The sequence below is a fragment of the Artibeus jamaicensis genome, unplaced genomic scaffold (assembly GCF_021234435.1).
Source record: "Artibeus jamaicensis isolate MK-2021 breed Jamaican fruit bat unplaced genomic scaffold, CSHL_Jam_final contig_777, whole genome shotgun sequence".
In the NCBI taxonomy this organism is placed as follows: Eukaryota; Metazoa; Chordata; class Mammalia; order Chiroptera; family Phyllostomidae; genus Artibeus; species Artibeus jamaicensis.
The window spans coordinates 765,900-779,394 of NW_026521966.1; the positions used below are offsets into that span (position 1 = coordinate 765,900).

Sequence of the window (13,495 nt, forward strand, 5' to 3'; positions counted from 1 at the left end):
GCAGAGCTCGGCCAATCTGCGGCCAGCCTCCCACTGCTTCCACTAGTCACGGTGCAGGCATCCCGGAAGCACGGGGCAGACGAAGTTAAGGCCCGCCCATCAGGCGGGGACAACGCCAGTGGAAAGTCGATCCCCAGTCAAATATTTTATTCTGAAGCCGAAAGGGGCGGGAGGAGAAAGTCAACAGGCCAGTGCCTGCTTCAAGTTTGGTTCCGCGGGATGTCTAGAATTTGGGGAAGAACTTAACTCCCGCGTATTTGACTGCTTATTGGACACCTCCACGTAGGTAAACCTAGACATTCAAAATCTTCGTTCAGGAATTACCTCCGTCAATCCAGGGTGGTTAACCTCACAAATACTACGAACGCAGTCCCCCACCTTTGGGTTGTACAAATTTGTCTCTGGGTTGGGTCGGCCAATAAAAGTACACTTCCCAGATTCCGTGGGGTGCAGTGGGATCAGCAATCAGAAACTACAGTTCCCAGGGTTCTGCACGCCTGCAGGGGGCGGGGATTTCTGATAGCTACTCCAGCGGAGGGGAGATGGCGGAGCAATCAGTATCTCCGCACCGCTCCCTGTACAAATTGGTGGGCTCACCTCCATGGAAAGAGGCATTCAGGCAGGTGAGTGTGAAGTTTGGGAAAACCTTGCCTGGGCCGTCGTCATTCCCCTAATCCGCCCAGAAACTGCTCTCAGTGCCTTCGCCTCAGTTCAGCCTGGTGAGGCAGGTGCCGGGAGCATCTGGCCGGTGGAGGTGGACCTGGGACTCAGGCCTCCCACCTGAAGTTCTGGGTCTTGGCCTTCTCCCGGAGTTGCTGGACCTTGGGTATGGGATTAGCCCGGGCCGGCCCAACCCCAGGCCCCTATTTTTGAATTTGGATTTTGGATTTGGATTTGTTTTACATTTGAAGTGTGATCCTGGCTACCCCTTTGTACTCTATAATAACACACCTGCTGTTTTGGGGTAGGTGGGCACCAAGAAAGGCATTTTGTATACTGTATATTTATCTCATGCAAGAGAGAAGTTAGTTCTATTCATTCTAGAGAAAGCCTCTGTTCAGAAGAGCTGCAGTTAGTAAGTCTTTGCAAAGTTGCACCTCATCTCAGTTCTGACCTAGTCTGAACACAGCATGGTTCCTGTAATATTGCCTGTGACTACAGGAATCCCATAAGTGGATATATCCCAGGAATATAATCTGATGCTGTTGACAGTTGACATCAGGGATTCTCAACTTGGCTGTTGGCATTTTGAGGAAGATAAATAAATTATTTGGTGTGGGGGGCTGTTCTGTGCATTGTCCAATGTTTAGCTGAATCCCTGGCGTCTATCTGCTAGATTCCAGCAGCCCTGCAACTAGAGTTATGACAACCAAAAATGTCTTCAGGCGTTGCCAGATATCCCTTGGGGGACAGAATTGCCCCAAGTTGAGAAACACTGCTGTACAGGAAGGTGACTACCATAGCTATATCTGGAACAGCAAGAATTTGCAAGCAACGTAAATGTCCCGTAATAGCACAGTGTTTTTTGAGCTGTTATCATCCAACCATTAAGGAAGCTGGCATTGAAGAGAGAACCATGAAATATGGTGATCAGGAAATACATGAACAAAGCATTGTAATTTCATTTGTCTACATGTGAATAAGGACTGGAGGAGAAAATGCAAAATTAACAATAGTTAGGATTATAGTTGATAATTTGCGTCTATAAATTTTCTTTAATGTTTTAACAACTAAGCTAAGACTTTTTTTTAATGTTATTGCCTCCCCCACCCCACCCACCCTGCATTCCCCAACCTCTTCCCATCTTTCTCCTCCTTCCAAGGGATGCCTGGAGAGAATGCGAAACAGCCGGGACCGGCTCCTGAACAAATACCGCCAGGCTAGAGGCAATATGCCAGGAAGAGCTCAGAGCACCCTTCTAGTGCAAGAGTTGATGGAAGAAGAGTGGAGTGCTTTACAATCAATGGAAAGTCGTCCAGAGGCCTTGGCTCAGGTCAGGCAATGATACGTGTTTTCAGGGAGGGTGCTACAACACCAGGAACACCTAGTGTCCTCTGTCCACCTGTTTCCCCAAGTCCTCTAAACTCATGTACCCTCAAGCCCAGACTCAGGATTCTGACAGCCTTTAACCCAGGTTCTTTAATGTTAGACTCTTTTGGATTAATGGTTCCTAAATATCATACTGTTGACCTGCTGCATCACTGCATTGTATTCATTTATGAAACTGAAAACAAAGTAATTTTGCTCCTTGGCTACGTGCCTGGAAATTTTGATCCAGTAGGCATGAACTAGGAATCTCTTTTTAAAAAGGTCTTCAGTAGCTTTTTGATTCTGATCTTTGTAAGAGCTGGGAGCTGAATGTGGGCAGGAAACCATTTACCATGTGTCAGGAAGAGCACTGGGTTAGAAGTCAGGAGCTCTGGAATTCAGATCCTGCTTTTTCTATTACTTGTTAACACCACCCTGCCTGTTTGACTTTTAGTTTTTATGTTTATGGAATGAAGACAATAATCTCAGAGTCGTGAGTGCTATATAAGAAAATGTGGGAAACTGCTTTGAAAACATCAAGGCTCTTTATAATAATGATGCGTTATTCAGTGCCTTCCGTGTGACCTCCAGTATGCCAGATGTTTGTGTTGTATAATTACAATTAGCACTCACAATAACCGTCTCAGCTAGGTTTTATTCCCACTTTACAGAAGTCCAAACTGAGGTTTACAGAGGTTAGGAACTTTCTAGTGGTTTCATAGCTTTGGCAGAACCACATACTTATCTGCTCCCCTATACCCTCTTCCCCCAATTAAGTGTCATTATTTTGTCACTGGGTAGTTTAATCATTTGTTCATGACTTCTCGGCATGATCACATTACCCCATTGTCAACATAATCTACAGAAGGACTGGACCTGATAGATTTACTCAGGCAAACCTGTTCTTCAAGCCATCCTCCAAGTGTGAATCCTTGTGGTGCTCATCAGCTGATTATAACTTCAAACCTCTGGTGGCCCCTCTTTCTCTTGCAGTGGGAGAGGCCGATGGACTTGGCTGAGCTGGAAGAAATCCAACAGGAGCTGATTGACCAAGGTGACCCCTAAGAGTGGTCTTTCCTGCCTATATCTTATTACTCTAATGCAGTACCTCTCTATTAATAGATTAATAGTAATCCTGTCACCCTGCAGGATACAGGGCATGATCAGGTCTCTCTTGCACTGCCTAATTTAAGTGCCTTCTCCGTTCTTTACTGACCCCCCAGGGTCTTGTGAGCAGCCACTCCCTGAGGCATTCATAGCACCATAGAGTGTATAGTTCAGCACTTTATACAATTCGTTTATTCCACATAGTCCTGTCTTGACTAGGCTTAGTTTTTATCATCTGTAAAATAGTGATAATAGACTTACTCTGTAAGTTTGTTTGTAGACTTCAATAATGTGCATAGAAGACTTAGAGAAGTGCTTGGCACATAGAAAGCTTTCAACAAATGATAACTATTATTATGAGGATGCAAGACAGTGGACTCTTGAGCTCACTCCTGAGATTCACTTCTTAGCTTTACCAGTGTAACTGGTGTGGCACTGGGCAAAGCACTTAATCTACCCATGCCTCAGTTTCTATATCTTTAAAATAGGGATAACAATAGGGAATAAGTTTATATATGTAAAGGACTTAAAATAGCATTTGACAAATTGTAAGTGCTATACAAGTGTTAGTTGTTATGATTAGTGTAATGGATGCCATTTAGACTGTGAATTTTTTATCCTCTTAGTTATCCTCTTTTTTAATTGGGTCACCCTTTACCCTCACCTATAAAACTATCTTAGTGGTGAAACATAAATATTTCTTTTGGGGTATGTTTAAAAAATCTGAAGTGATAAGGATTTACTGTGTTCAGCCATACGCCATCATGAGGAACGCTCTAGAATGGAGACTGGTAAACTTCTTGAGAAGGTCCAGATAATAAACATTTTAGGCTTTGGGGTTTAGTCTCTGTTCCAACTACTCTATTTTGCTGTTGTTGTGTGGAAACAGTCATAGACAATACATAAAAAATGACCATGGCTATGTTCCCATATGACTTTATTAAAAAATTGAAGGTGGGCTGGATATGGCCTGTGGGCCATAATTTACTGATCCCTGAGCTAAAATCTAGACTGTGAGGTCATTGAGAGCAGGAATCAGTCATTTTCATCTTTGTACTCCTTGCCTACTACATGGTAGGTATTGTTGCATTTGCTGAATGAATGACCACAGATTCTGAACAACACAGATTCTGAGAATATGGACATTGGGAAAGAGATCACTTTAGACTCAGCAGGGTGGGCCAGCCTCAGAAATAATCACCCTGTAAGTGTCATTGTTCTCCAGCTGCCCTTGGGACCCTGACATCCTACATCTCTGCTCTTATGACCTCAGGAGATGTGTGTGAAAGGTTTCTCCTTGTCCCTTATCATCATTACTTTCTTGTGCTCACCAGTTGAAGACAGACAGGAGGGGAGGGATCCAAGAGGAAGCCTGATGGAAGAGTAAATATCTAGTGGTTGGTAGCAGGATTTTTGCCTGAATATTTCTCTTGTGTGGATGAAGCCTTTGAAGGTGAAGCTTAGCAACAAAGACAGGGCAGTCAGGTGAAGCATGGTGACGTAGTCCAACTGTCCATTGCTTTGCAGAACAGTCCATCATCAGTGAATATGAGAAGAGCTTGCAGTTTGATGAAAAATGTCTCAGCATCATACTGGCTGAGTGGGAAGCGAACTCCCTCATCTGTCCTGTGTGTACAAAGTAAGAGTTTTCCAAACCTTTTCAGCACTATTGGTTCCCACCCTCCACTCCAATATGAGTGGAATTTCCCCTCCACACTTCTTGTCTGGAAAGTTTCAGGGATCCTGGTCTGCTGGCCATGAAGCTCTGGGATCCCAATTCTGCCTCTAGGTACAACCTGAGAATAGCAAGCGGTGTGGTCATGTGTCAGTGTGGCCTGTACATCCCATCTCATGTAAGTGTTTCACACACAGCTTTTGTGTCACCTCTTTCCACGTATACTTGCTGTCTTTAAGAACCTTCAGGGTGTGCTAGAGCCAACTGTGCACATCTTTTCCCAACTTGTGTTCAGTTCACCTTCGTAGCTTAAAATCAGCCACAGTGAGAGTATGTACAGCATGGAAAAGCACTACCAGTCAGGGTGCTCCCTGCCCTCTCCCCAGAGCCATTTGTTAAACACCCGTAAAGATCGTCCATATACGAAGACACACCTATGCTCAGAATTTAAGCTTCAGTTATCTCAAAATACAGAAGGAGCCCTCTTTTCTGACGTGAGAGGATCTGATGGTTTTGTCAGTTGGTTAAAGGGGTGAATTTTAAAAATGAAACATAGTAAGTTTCAAGCATATAACTTTACTTGCCAGTCCTTGAGCGGGGCTCTGCTGATTAGAGAGCTGTGTCTTTTTTACACAGATCACTCTCACAATGCATTGCCTAGTTTCCAGTTTGGTTTCTAAAAAGTGCATCCAGAAGCTGAGTGTACAACTTCAGGATTTTTCCTATCTTTTATGTAATTCAACCTTTTTTTCTTAAGTGACTCATCTTTGTGTTTCCTAAATGTCCCACTTATTATCACAAAAAACCCAAAACTTTATTTTCATGCTCTTGTTTCATTTACATAATATGTAATTAAATTACTCAATTACAGCAGGAAGTTCAATTAGCACAAACAGTTACAGGACCGAGTGGATCTGTTTGGTTCTTATGCTTTTGCCTCCACCAGCCAAACAGATCTTGGTGGGGATACATTTGACTGGCAGAGGCAGAAGCATAAGGGAGGTTCTGAGTGTCACTGGTACTGTAAGGGGTGGTGTGTTTTATAGCAGGACTGGAGAGCGCTGGTTTCCTGGCGAGGCAGTTAGATGGAGATTGATTGAGAGATCTTTCTAGTATATTCATGAGCCCAGGAGTGTTTTTAAAGGCCCAAGGAATCAAGTTATCACAGATATATTGGATATCATGATTTTCAAACTGTCGACTATGAGGTAACTAAGATGAAGTTGTGGTGTAACTTCTTTATTTTTTAGTCTTCAGAATTGACAGAGCAGAAACTTCGTGCCTGTTTAGAGGTCAGCGTGAGTGAGCACAGTGCACACTGTCCTCACACACCTGTGTTTTCAGTCACTGAAGGGACAGAAAAAAAGTCCAGTCTTCTCATGAACTGTCTGGTAAGCCTCCCAGGGGACCCAGTGGTAAGGGCGGGTCCCTGCTCTGGTAGAAATAATAGCTTGGAGACCGGTAAATGTTTAAAGATGCAGTTTATTCTCTGAGGAGTTTACCTGAATAGAAAAGTGAAGGCAACAAGTCAGTTCAACTGACAGGCCAGCTGTTCCCCACAAGAGGAGGGACAGAGGCAGCAGAGGATTATGGAAGGTGCGTTGGTCTTGAGTTAGACAGCCTGGTTGCACTGCCTGCTCTTGTTTGATTGGCAGCAGTAATCTCAGATGAAGCTGATTATTTCATATTTGTAAGACCCAAGGAGGCCATCCTGGTATCAGTTTTGCACAAGGATACAGAGCAGGAAGCACAGCAAGGTAGCATCGGGCTTATCTCTTAGGCAGATACCTTCACGAGGACCAAAGCCTATTGTCTGGCCCCGTAAATGACAACTCATGTGTGAGGGAACGGGACCACACAAGTGGATATAGAGCCACCCTGATTTGCAGGCCTTGAGCTTGCTGTAGGAACCAATATCTCTGACAGTAACCTGTGATTGGCAATGCTGGCTGCTGGGTGGGCAGGGAGACTGTTGTGGGACAGGAGGTTGTCACAGCAAAGATGAGAAACAGGACAGGGAACAAAATTGTATTCCGTAGCCTGTTCCGGAGTTTATCATTTCGAAAGGTAGGTAAATCATTTGGAATGTTCTGGAGTTCATGTGGCACTAGGCATCTTTCTCTTAAGGGGAAGTCAAAGGCCACTGGTTTCAAGATCCAGTGAAGTCAAGCTATAGGGGGATTAAGCTTGGCTGTCAAGGATGAGGAAGATAAGTGTGAGTTACAGATGGGTATGCACACTCATTACTTGTGGAGTATTTGAAATGTGAGAGGGACAGCGGTCTAGGGGTAATCATAGGGATGGGATGTGCTAGATCACTAGAAAGCCAAGTCTATTACCTATGAATGTCAAGGTTAATTAAATTAAGCACAGTATTCCTTGGCATAGATGTGGGGCTGGGCTGTTCAAAGAATCAGGAACCAGTATTTTTTTTCTTTTAAGATTTTATTTGAAAGGAAGGGAAAGAGAAAGAGGGAAAGAAACATCAGTGTGTAGTTCCCTCTCACATGCCCCCTACTGGGGACCTGGCCAGCAGCCCAGGCATGTGCCCTGAGTGGGAATTGAACTGGTGGCCCTTTGGTTCACAGGCTTGCCCTGAATCCACTGAACTATGCCAGCCAGTGCAGGTGGGAACGTTTTATATTTGAGAACCTTCTGTTAGGGGAGACCAAGGAAGGTGTACTAGAACTAATGGGCCTCCAAGTTGACTGTAGTGAATATGCAGTTTCTGCCCTTCTATAATACATACCTGTTTCAGTCTCAAGTTGAGGGAACCTCACCTCCTTGCTAGGCTGTAAAAGCTGCCAGCTCTCAAAAGTTTGAATAATCTGGTCACTGGGTTCCTGAGGGTGAGGATAACTGATCAGTCTTTCTCCAGGGTCTGATCTTAGCCTGAAGAGGATGTTGCTGAGGGTTTCAAAGACAGTTGTTCAGAAACTGCGGGACTGAAATCAAGCAAAGCCTATTCTGACTATACCATTGTACTATTTCAAAGCTATTTCAAAGCACTGTACTATTTTCAAAGCTTGTACCCATTGTACAATGGGTATTGTACCATTGTACTATGAATCAAAGCCTCATCTTGTGGTATGCAGGAATTTCAGTGGCAGCATAAATGTCATTACTGATTAAAACAATTTAAGCTAACTTTTTCTATTTAAATCCAGGCTTGCGATACTTGGGCTGTGATCATCTAAAGCCAGCCTTCACTCACTTCGTTCTATTGGGTTGGAAACAACTCTTTCCATCTGCGACGAGAGGGAACCCTGTAAATACAAACCTTTCATTTATAACTTATTTTATATTAAAACTTTCCAAACATGTAGGCTCTTGGTGTTTTGTAATACAGGTTGAAGGGGAAGGAACAGAAAAACCAAATCACCTTAGAGATAAACCTATTTTATTGCCTATCATTATGTTATACAAAAATCTAGAAATAATAGATTTGTACAGAAGAAACAAATGAATAGTAAATAAAGGGCAACAAATAATTTAAATTTGAATCATTTCCCATGATATTAGGATGAAAACATTTCAAAGTACATGTCTGGCTTCAAAGTAGGTTTTGTTCACTGGCAAAGCCTGCCATAAAATTAAGGTAATTCAACATCTTGTCTGCTCTACTGGCTCTTGACGAAACTTTTGAGGTCTTCCAGAAAAGTAATATACTCCTGGTGCTCCAGGGCTGTGCTGAGCTCCACCAACTCATCTGCAAAAGTGTTGTCCACACCCCGGTCCGCAAGGAAATCCATTAGGTGATCATATAAGGCCTACAAGGAGAAACACCATTAAAAAAAAAAAGAAAAAGAGGGAGAGGCTTCATCTGTAACATTTGCTAATTAAAATACTTTTTTGTCTCTCCTTGGACCAGGACCTCCCCTACAAGGCCCAAGAGCACCCCATCTTATCAAGCACTCACCCAGTCCAGGGAATCTGTGTTGAGTGTGTAATTTGTGTCCTTCCATTCAGATTCACCAGTGGTCTGAAAGCTCACTTCCCTGATGGAGAAAATGTCACTCTCACCCTCTTCTTCTTGTCCAACCTGAGAAGAGACAATAGTTCAGGAAACTGAAGGGTTTTCCAAGATAGGCCAGACTCATGCAAAGAATAGGGACTATTTACAGGTTGAGACCAACCAGGTTTTAACCTTGCTCCCTCATTTCCCATCCCCCTCTTCCCCAGCTTTGCTGGTCTATGCTAGAAAAGGTACCAGTAAGGTCTCCGGAGGCCCTTGTCCCCAGGGATGCCAAGGTGCTAGCACTCCATCCTACTTACCTCGTCTTCTGGATAGTGACAGTCCAGCACAAGGGCCTTCTTGCCATCTTTCTTTACAACTTCAACCACGAAATTGGGAGTGGATGTCAATTCAGGCTGGGGAAACAAGAATAAGTCAGTATATGCCCTTGATAGGTACTGGGTGCTTGGACCAAAGGTCTCAGACAATTCAGGGGGTCTGAAAACCACCACTGTTAGGATATCACTTAGCCATTTTTAAAGTCTTTGCTACAGTGTTCTCAGTAAGGAGCCAATAACAGGGTACACTGAAGCCACACAGCAGCTCATTTTGAACTCTTCATATGGATCCTTTCTAGAGTTAAAAACTATTTTTAAGAACAGAGCATCATATATTTAGTAGTGTTTCAATTCTGTTGACACTTCTTTAAATAACATACTAGGTTCAGAATGAAGAAATCTGAATTCCAGCCCCAGCTATGTGTCAAGTGACTGAAATTTAGATCATTCTTCAATCTTCCTGGACTGTTTCTCCATCCATAAACTGCTAAGATGGCATAAAGCTCCTAGATCTCTTGCCAACTGTCTGTTTCAGGATCTTCTTATGGCCTAAGACCAAAGGCCAGTACATCTGGCTAGCTGGCCATCCTAAAGTCTGAATAATCACAGCAACCCTTCCTTTGACAGTGAACCACTCAATGCCAAGATCATAGTCTGATGTCACCCGGAAGCTGTGTTCTCTGTTCTAGGTCATAAGACAACCTTCTTAGAAGGTCTAGGGACTCTGTGGTCCTTATACTAGCAGTTTCTAGGCCAGATCCACTGTTTCCTAAAATGTTTGAAGACTGGGCCCCAAGAGGCCAGCCACGTAAGGAAAGACCATACCAGAATCTCTGATGTTAAATATCTGATGTCCCCAACTTTGCTACCTTAGTTAAGTGGCTGGTGTTTATTTCTAGCATTTTCTAGCATCCCTCACTTGGGAAGTCTCCAAATGATAATCTTCAATATTAAACCTCTTGTTATAGCAGGGTAAAAGACAATTTCAACAGTTTTCTATTAGAAGAACAAAGGTCAAATTATAAAGCTCAAGCCTGCAGATGACAATTTACTCAGTCCTGGGAAAGAAAATGGGCCATACACTCCTGCTGCTAAGGCTGGCCTGAAACTGCTCCTCTACAAGCAAAGTCCCAAGGATGCTTGTCTACAGCCTTCTTTCCCCTTCTAGCATTAGAGGAATGAAACAAAAACCCCCCCACAATGTTCCTCTAAGCCCCTGGGCCTGTTAGAACTGAGGTAAAGGCTGGTTACAGTGTTACAGCTGGTTACAGTGTTACAGCTGGTTACAGTGTTACAGCTTACCTCCTGTTCTTCAACCTTCTGCCCTTGGGAGGGCTCCTCCTCCCCATCATATGTTGGTGGGATGCTATTGTTAATGTTGAAAGTGACAGTGACCCTAGAGAGAAGAAAACACAAAGGACATGGTATAGTTTTTTTTTCTTTAACTGAACATTAAATATGGAGGCCTGCTATAGTTAAAAATCCTTGTTGGAACAATGTCAATCCTAGCTAGCTTTATACAGACCTCCCAAAAAGGCCTGGGTGCCCACGTCCCACCCTGAGATGGAATCAGCTGGTATGAAACATGCCTTCTCTGTGCCAGCTGCTTGAAGTCAGACTCAGGCCTCAGAGCTCATGTCAGCCAGTTACAGTCAAGTGTAGGTTTACTTCCCCCAGGCCTGCTTCCTGGGGCTCCCTCCAGTGGCAGTGAGCTCCTAGGAAGTGGTGGGATGGAATAGGTAGATGCCTCTATTTTACTTTTTAAAGATTTTACTTACTTATTTTTAGAAAGGGGGTGAGGGAGGGAGAAAGAGGGAGAGAAACAGCTACGGGTTGCCTCTAGTATGTGCTCCACAAAAGGACTGAACTCACAACCCAGGCTCGTGCTTGGATTTTCGCTTTGCACAACAACACCCAACCACTGAGCCACACTGGTCAGTGTCAGCACAATAGCTGCCTTCTTTAAAGAGTTTTTTTCTCCATTAGAAATTCTGCCCCTTAGAGGAAAGGAAGAAGGGGCACTGGAGAGTTGCATCAGCCAAATACCAAGAGCAGACCCGATCCCAGGAAGGGGAAGCTTCACAACAATGTGCTGCAGTATGGATTCATTTTCTAAATACTTGTGGTAAGTTTTATAATGACAAGGCATGACAGAAACAACAACTGATGGCAATTTTAAGGTGCAAGTATCCTCACTTGACAAATTGTGTGCCTAAATTTGAGTTGAAATTAAAAGTGATGTGAAATTCGGAACCAGCCCTGCTGAGCTGTGCTGCTCCAGCAGGCACTGTCTGCATACATTAGCACTCTAACTGCACCCTCTGGAGCCCTGCTAACTGGGCTTTGCCAGGAAGCCACCTTCTCACAGGAACAATGGTTAAAGGTTCAGCCACAAAATCTAATTGGAAACAGTGGTGGCCAACTTGAGCTCTGGGCGCAGAACTGCAGTGTTCATCAGAATACTTTAGTGGCCCAATACTGACTATGATTCATCCTAGGAAAAATGGTTTAGGTGAAATTACAGAATACACCTCCTTAGCAACCAGCCCATAGGAAATTTGTGCACAGTTAACGCACTTGGAATTTACGAAGTTACCCAAAGATTCCTTCTGCATCTTGGAAACCATGTATCAAAGTACTTGCCTCGAAAGAACCCAGGACAGGTCCCTCAGGGTCATGGGTATAGGACCACAGAGCCCACAAGCCCCCAGTACTTACTTTTCTCCACCAACATTCCGCACTAGTTTGGCTTCTGTCCCGTTCACTTCCAGATCCCAACCTCCAGACATCTTGGGGAGGGACTTATGCTTCTGTATCTTCTTTTCCTCCTTAATTTCATCACTCAGGAATTCAACAAAAGCTTTGTCCCCTACAATGAAAATCCGTAAGGTACAGAAAAAGAACAGCCAGTCCATCAATCTAAAGTGACCGAGGTTCCTCGAGCCAGAAATCTTGACTTGGAGTGTCAAAAAAAATCCTCCGGGACTTAGGCCAACTCACACCCAGTAAGTCTAAGTCCCCTTATCATTTGGGAATCTGAGTTCGATTCTGAAAAAGGATTTGCAACCATTAAGTCATCACGTTTCACACAAAGCAAAAGAGTTCCCAGTTACCCCTTTCCACTTACCAAAAGATGTAATCACCCTACTTTCAAACCACGACCTAGGGCCTTCCCAAAGTTCCCTTTTCCAGAAACTAAAGCTAAGGTAAGCTTCCAAATTTTAATTGTATGCCTCAAACCAAAACGAAACACTTTAAGGATGTAGGGGAGAGGGAAATGTGATGGCACGTAGGTATCATCCAGAGGTTGCCAGTAACTGGGAAAATGTTCCGGACCTCGCGGAGCGGCTCCGGGCGGCCCACTCGCGGTCTACGCTTCCCTGACCCGGTTCCCCAACCCCACCCGGAATCTGCCCCACACGGCTGCGGTCCACACACGCGAACTCACCTTCGGTGTGCAGCCCGCCGCAGCCACAGGCGCAGGGTCCGCGAGGCCGCAGGAGGCCAGGCCGCCGCGCAGACCCCGCGCGCACGCAGAGGAGCCCAAAGGGCCGGGTGCATGGCCGGGGCGCGGGCTGCAGCAGCGGCCGGAGAGGCGCAGAGGGCGCGGCAGCACGGAGGCCGGCAACGGCTGCACCCAAAGCGCGGGGCACGCAGCGCAGCAGAGGCAGCATCGCGAAAGCGACAGCACCGCAGCTGACACGTGCAGCTGAAGACAATCCGACCTGAGGGACTCCCAAGTGCTCGCCACCGGAAGTCCCGCCCGCCGCCAGGGAAGCACTTCCGCAAGGTCGCCTGCAGGTCAAAGGCACTGCGGGCCGAACCAAGCCTTCTGCTGGGCTGCTCCCACACAGCTTCCGCGGGAGGGGTCAAATCAGGTAACTGAGCTTTTGTGGATCAGTGGGCCGGTCTGAGTGGTGTGCAGCAACGCTTTCTATTTAATTTGCCAGCATCACTTTTCTTCACTGGCTGCTTATATTCTCCAAATTACCATCTACTGTTCTCAAAGCATACCACGCTGTGACCTGATGGAAGGAATACACTCTTGCCATCCCCAACAACCTAAAGAGCAGCCTTCAAGATCATCTCTCTTAAGACACGGCACTGGAACACGGTCGCCCCCCTTACTCCGCCCCTCCCCTTCATTCTTCTCTCTGGAGAAACCTGGCAGTGCTGGTTTAACCTGACAGCCTCCACTCACCCCACCAGCCCCGGTGCTCCTGTGGGGCGGCAATGCCTGCGACCTTCCCTCTCCATAACCCTCCAACCTTGCTCTCAGGTTCTGATGGGGCGATATTTTTCTCGAGGTAAGAAGCCATGATTTATATCAGATTTTGGCTAAGAACCAATGTTCCTACCTTACACAGGACCTTACCCAGAACCGATGTTCCT

The 13,495-nt window shown here is 45.2% G+C and overlaps 2 protein-coding genes across 4 annotated transcripts; one reads left to right on the forward strand and one right to left on the reverse strand.

Moving 5' to 3' along the window:
* The first annotated feature begins 155 nt into the window (after positions 1-155).
* On the forward strand, positions 156-8,135 carry RPAIN (RPA interacting protein). 3 transcript variants are annotated; one of them, XM_037144268.2, is made up of 7 exons: positions 156-282; positions 1,823-1,993; positions 3,022-3,082; positions 4,663-4,774; positions 4,868-4,988; positions 6,061-6,201; positions 7,978-8,135. In XM_037144268.2, the coding sequence occupies exons 2-7, from the start codon at positions 1,838-1,840 to the stop codon at positions 8,005-8,007; spliced, it is 621 nt and encodes a 206-aa protein (XP_037000163.1). In that variant the 5' UTR covers positions 156-282; positions 1,823-1,837; the 3' UTR covers positions 8,008-8,135. The 3 variants fall into 3 exon arrangements, with proteins under 3 accessions (XP_037000163.1, XP_037000160.2, XP_037000161.2); XM_037144265.2 differs by lacking the exon at positions 156-282 and adding an exon at positions 504-623; XM_037144266.2 differs by lacking the exon at positions 156-282 and adding an exon at positions 507-623 and having other exon boundaries at positions 4,925-4,988.
* A 58-nt stretch (positions 8,136-8,193) lies between these two features.
* C1QBP (complement C1q binding protein) lies at positions 8,194-12,864 on the reverse strand. The gene is made up of 6 exons (XM_037144263.2): positions 12,552-12,864; positions 11,822-11,972; positions 10,406-10,499; positions 9,086-9,181; positions 8,730-8,852; positions 8,194-8,580 (listed from the first exon to the last, which is right to left on the reverse strand). Exons 1-6 carry the CDS (start codon positions 12,775-12,777, stop codon positions 8,431-8,433), a joined length of 840 nt encoding a protein of 279 aa, XP_037000158.2. The 5' UTR covers positions 12,778-12,864; the 3' UTR covers positions 8,194-8,430.
* Between the last annotated feature and the right edge of the window lie 631 nt (positions 12,865-13,495).

Coding starts and splice junctions, on each gene's coding strand:
- RPAIN (XM_037144265.2), top strand. CDS start 543: ATGGCGGAGCAATCAGTATCTCCGCACCGCTCCCTGTACAAATTGGTG. Junction 624..1,822: donor GGAAAGAGGCATTCAGGCAG/GTGAGTGTGAAG, acceptor CCTCCTTCCAAG/GGATGCCTGGAGAGAATGCG. Junction 6,202..7,977: donor GTCTTCTCATGAACTGTCTG/GTAAGCCTCCCA, acceptor ATTTAAATCCAG/GCTTGCGATACTTGGGCTGT.
- C1QBP (XM_037144263.2), bottom strand. CDS start 12,777: ATGCTGCCTCTGCTGCGCTGCGTGCCCCGCGCTTTGGGTGCAGCCGTT. Junction 10,500..11,821: donor CGGAATGTTGGTGGAGAAAA/GTAAGTACTGGG, acceptor TCTTCTCTCTAG/GGTCACTGTCACTTTCAACA. Junction 9,182..10,405: donor AGAAGGTTGAAGAACAGGAG/GTAAGCTGTAAC, acceptor TTGTTTCCCCAG/CCTGAATTGACATCCACTCC.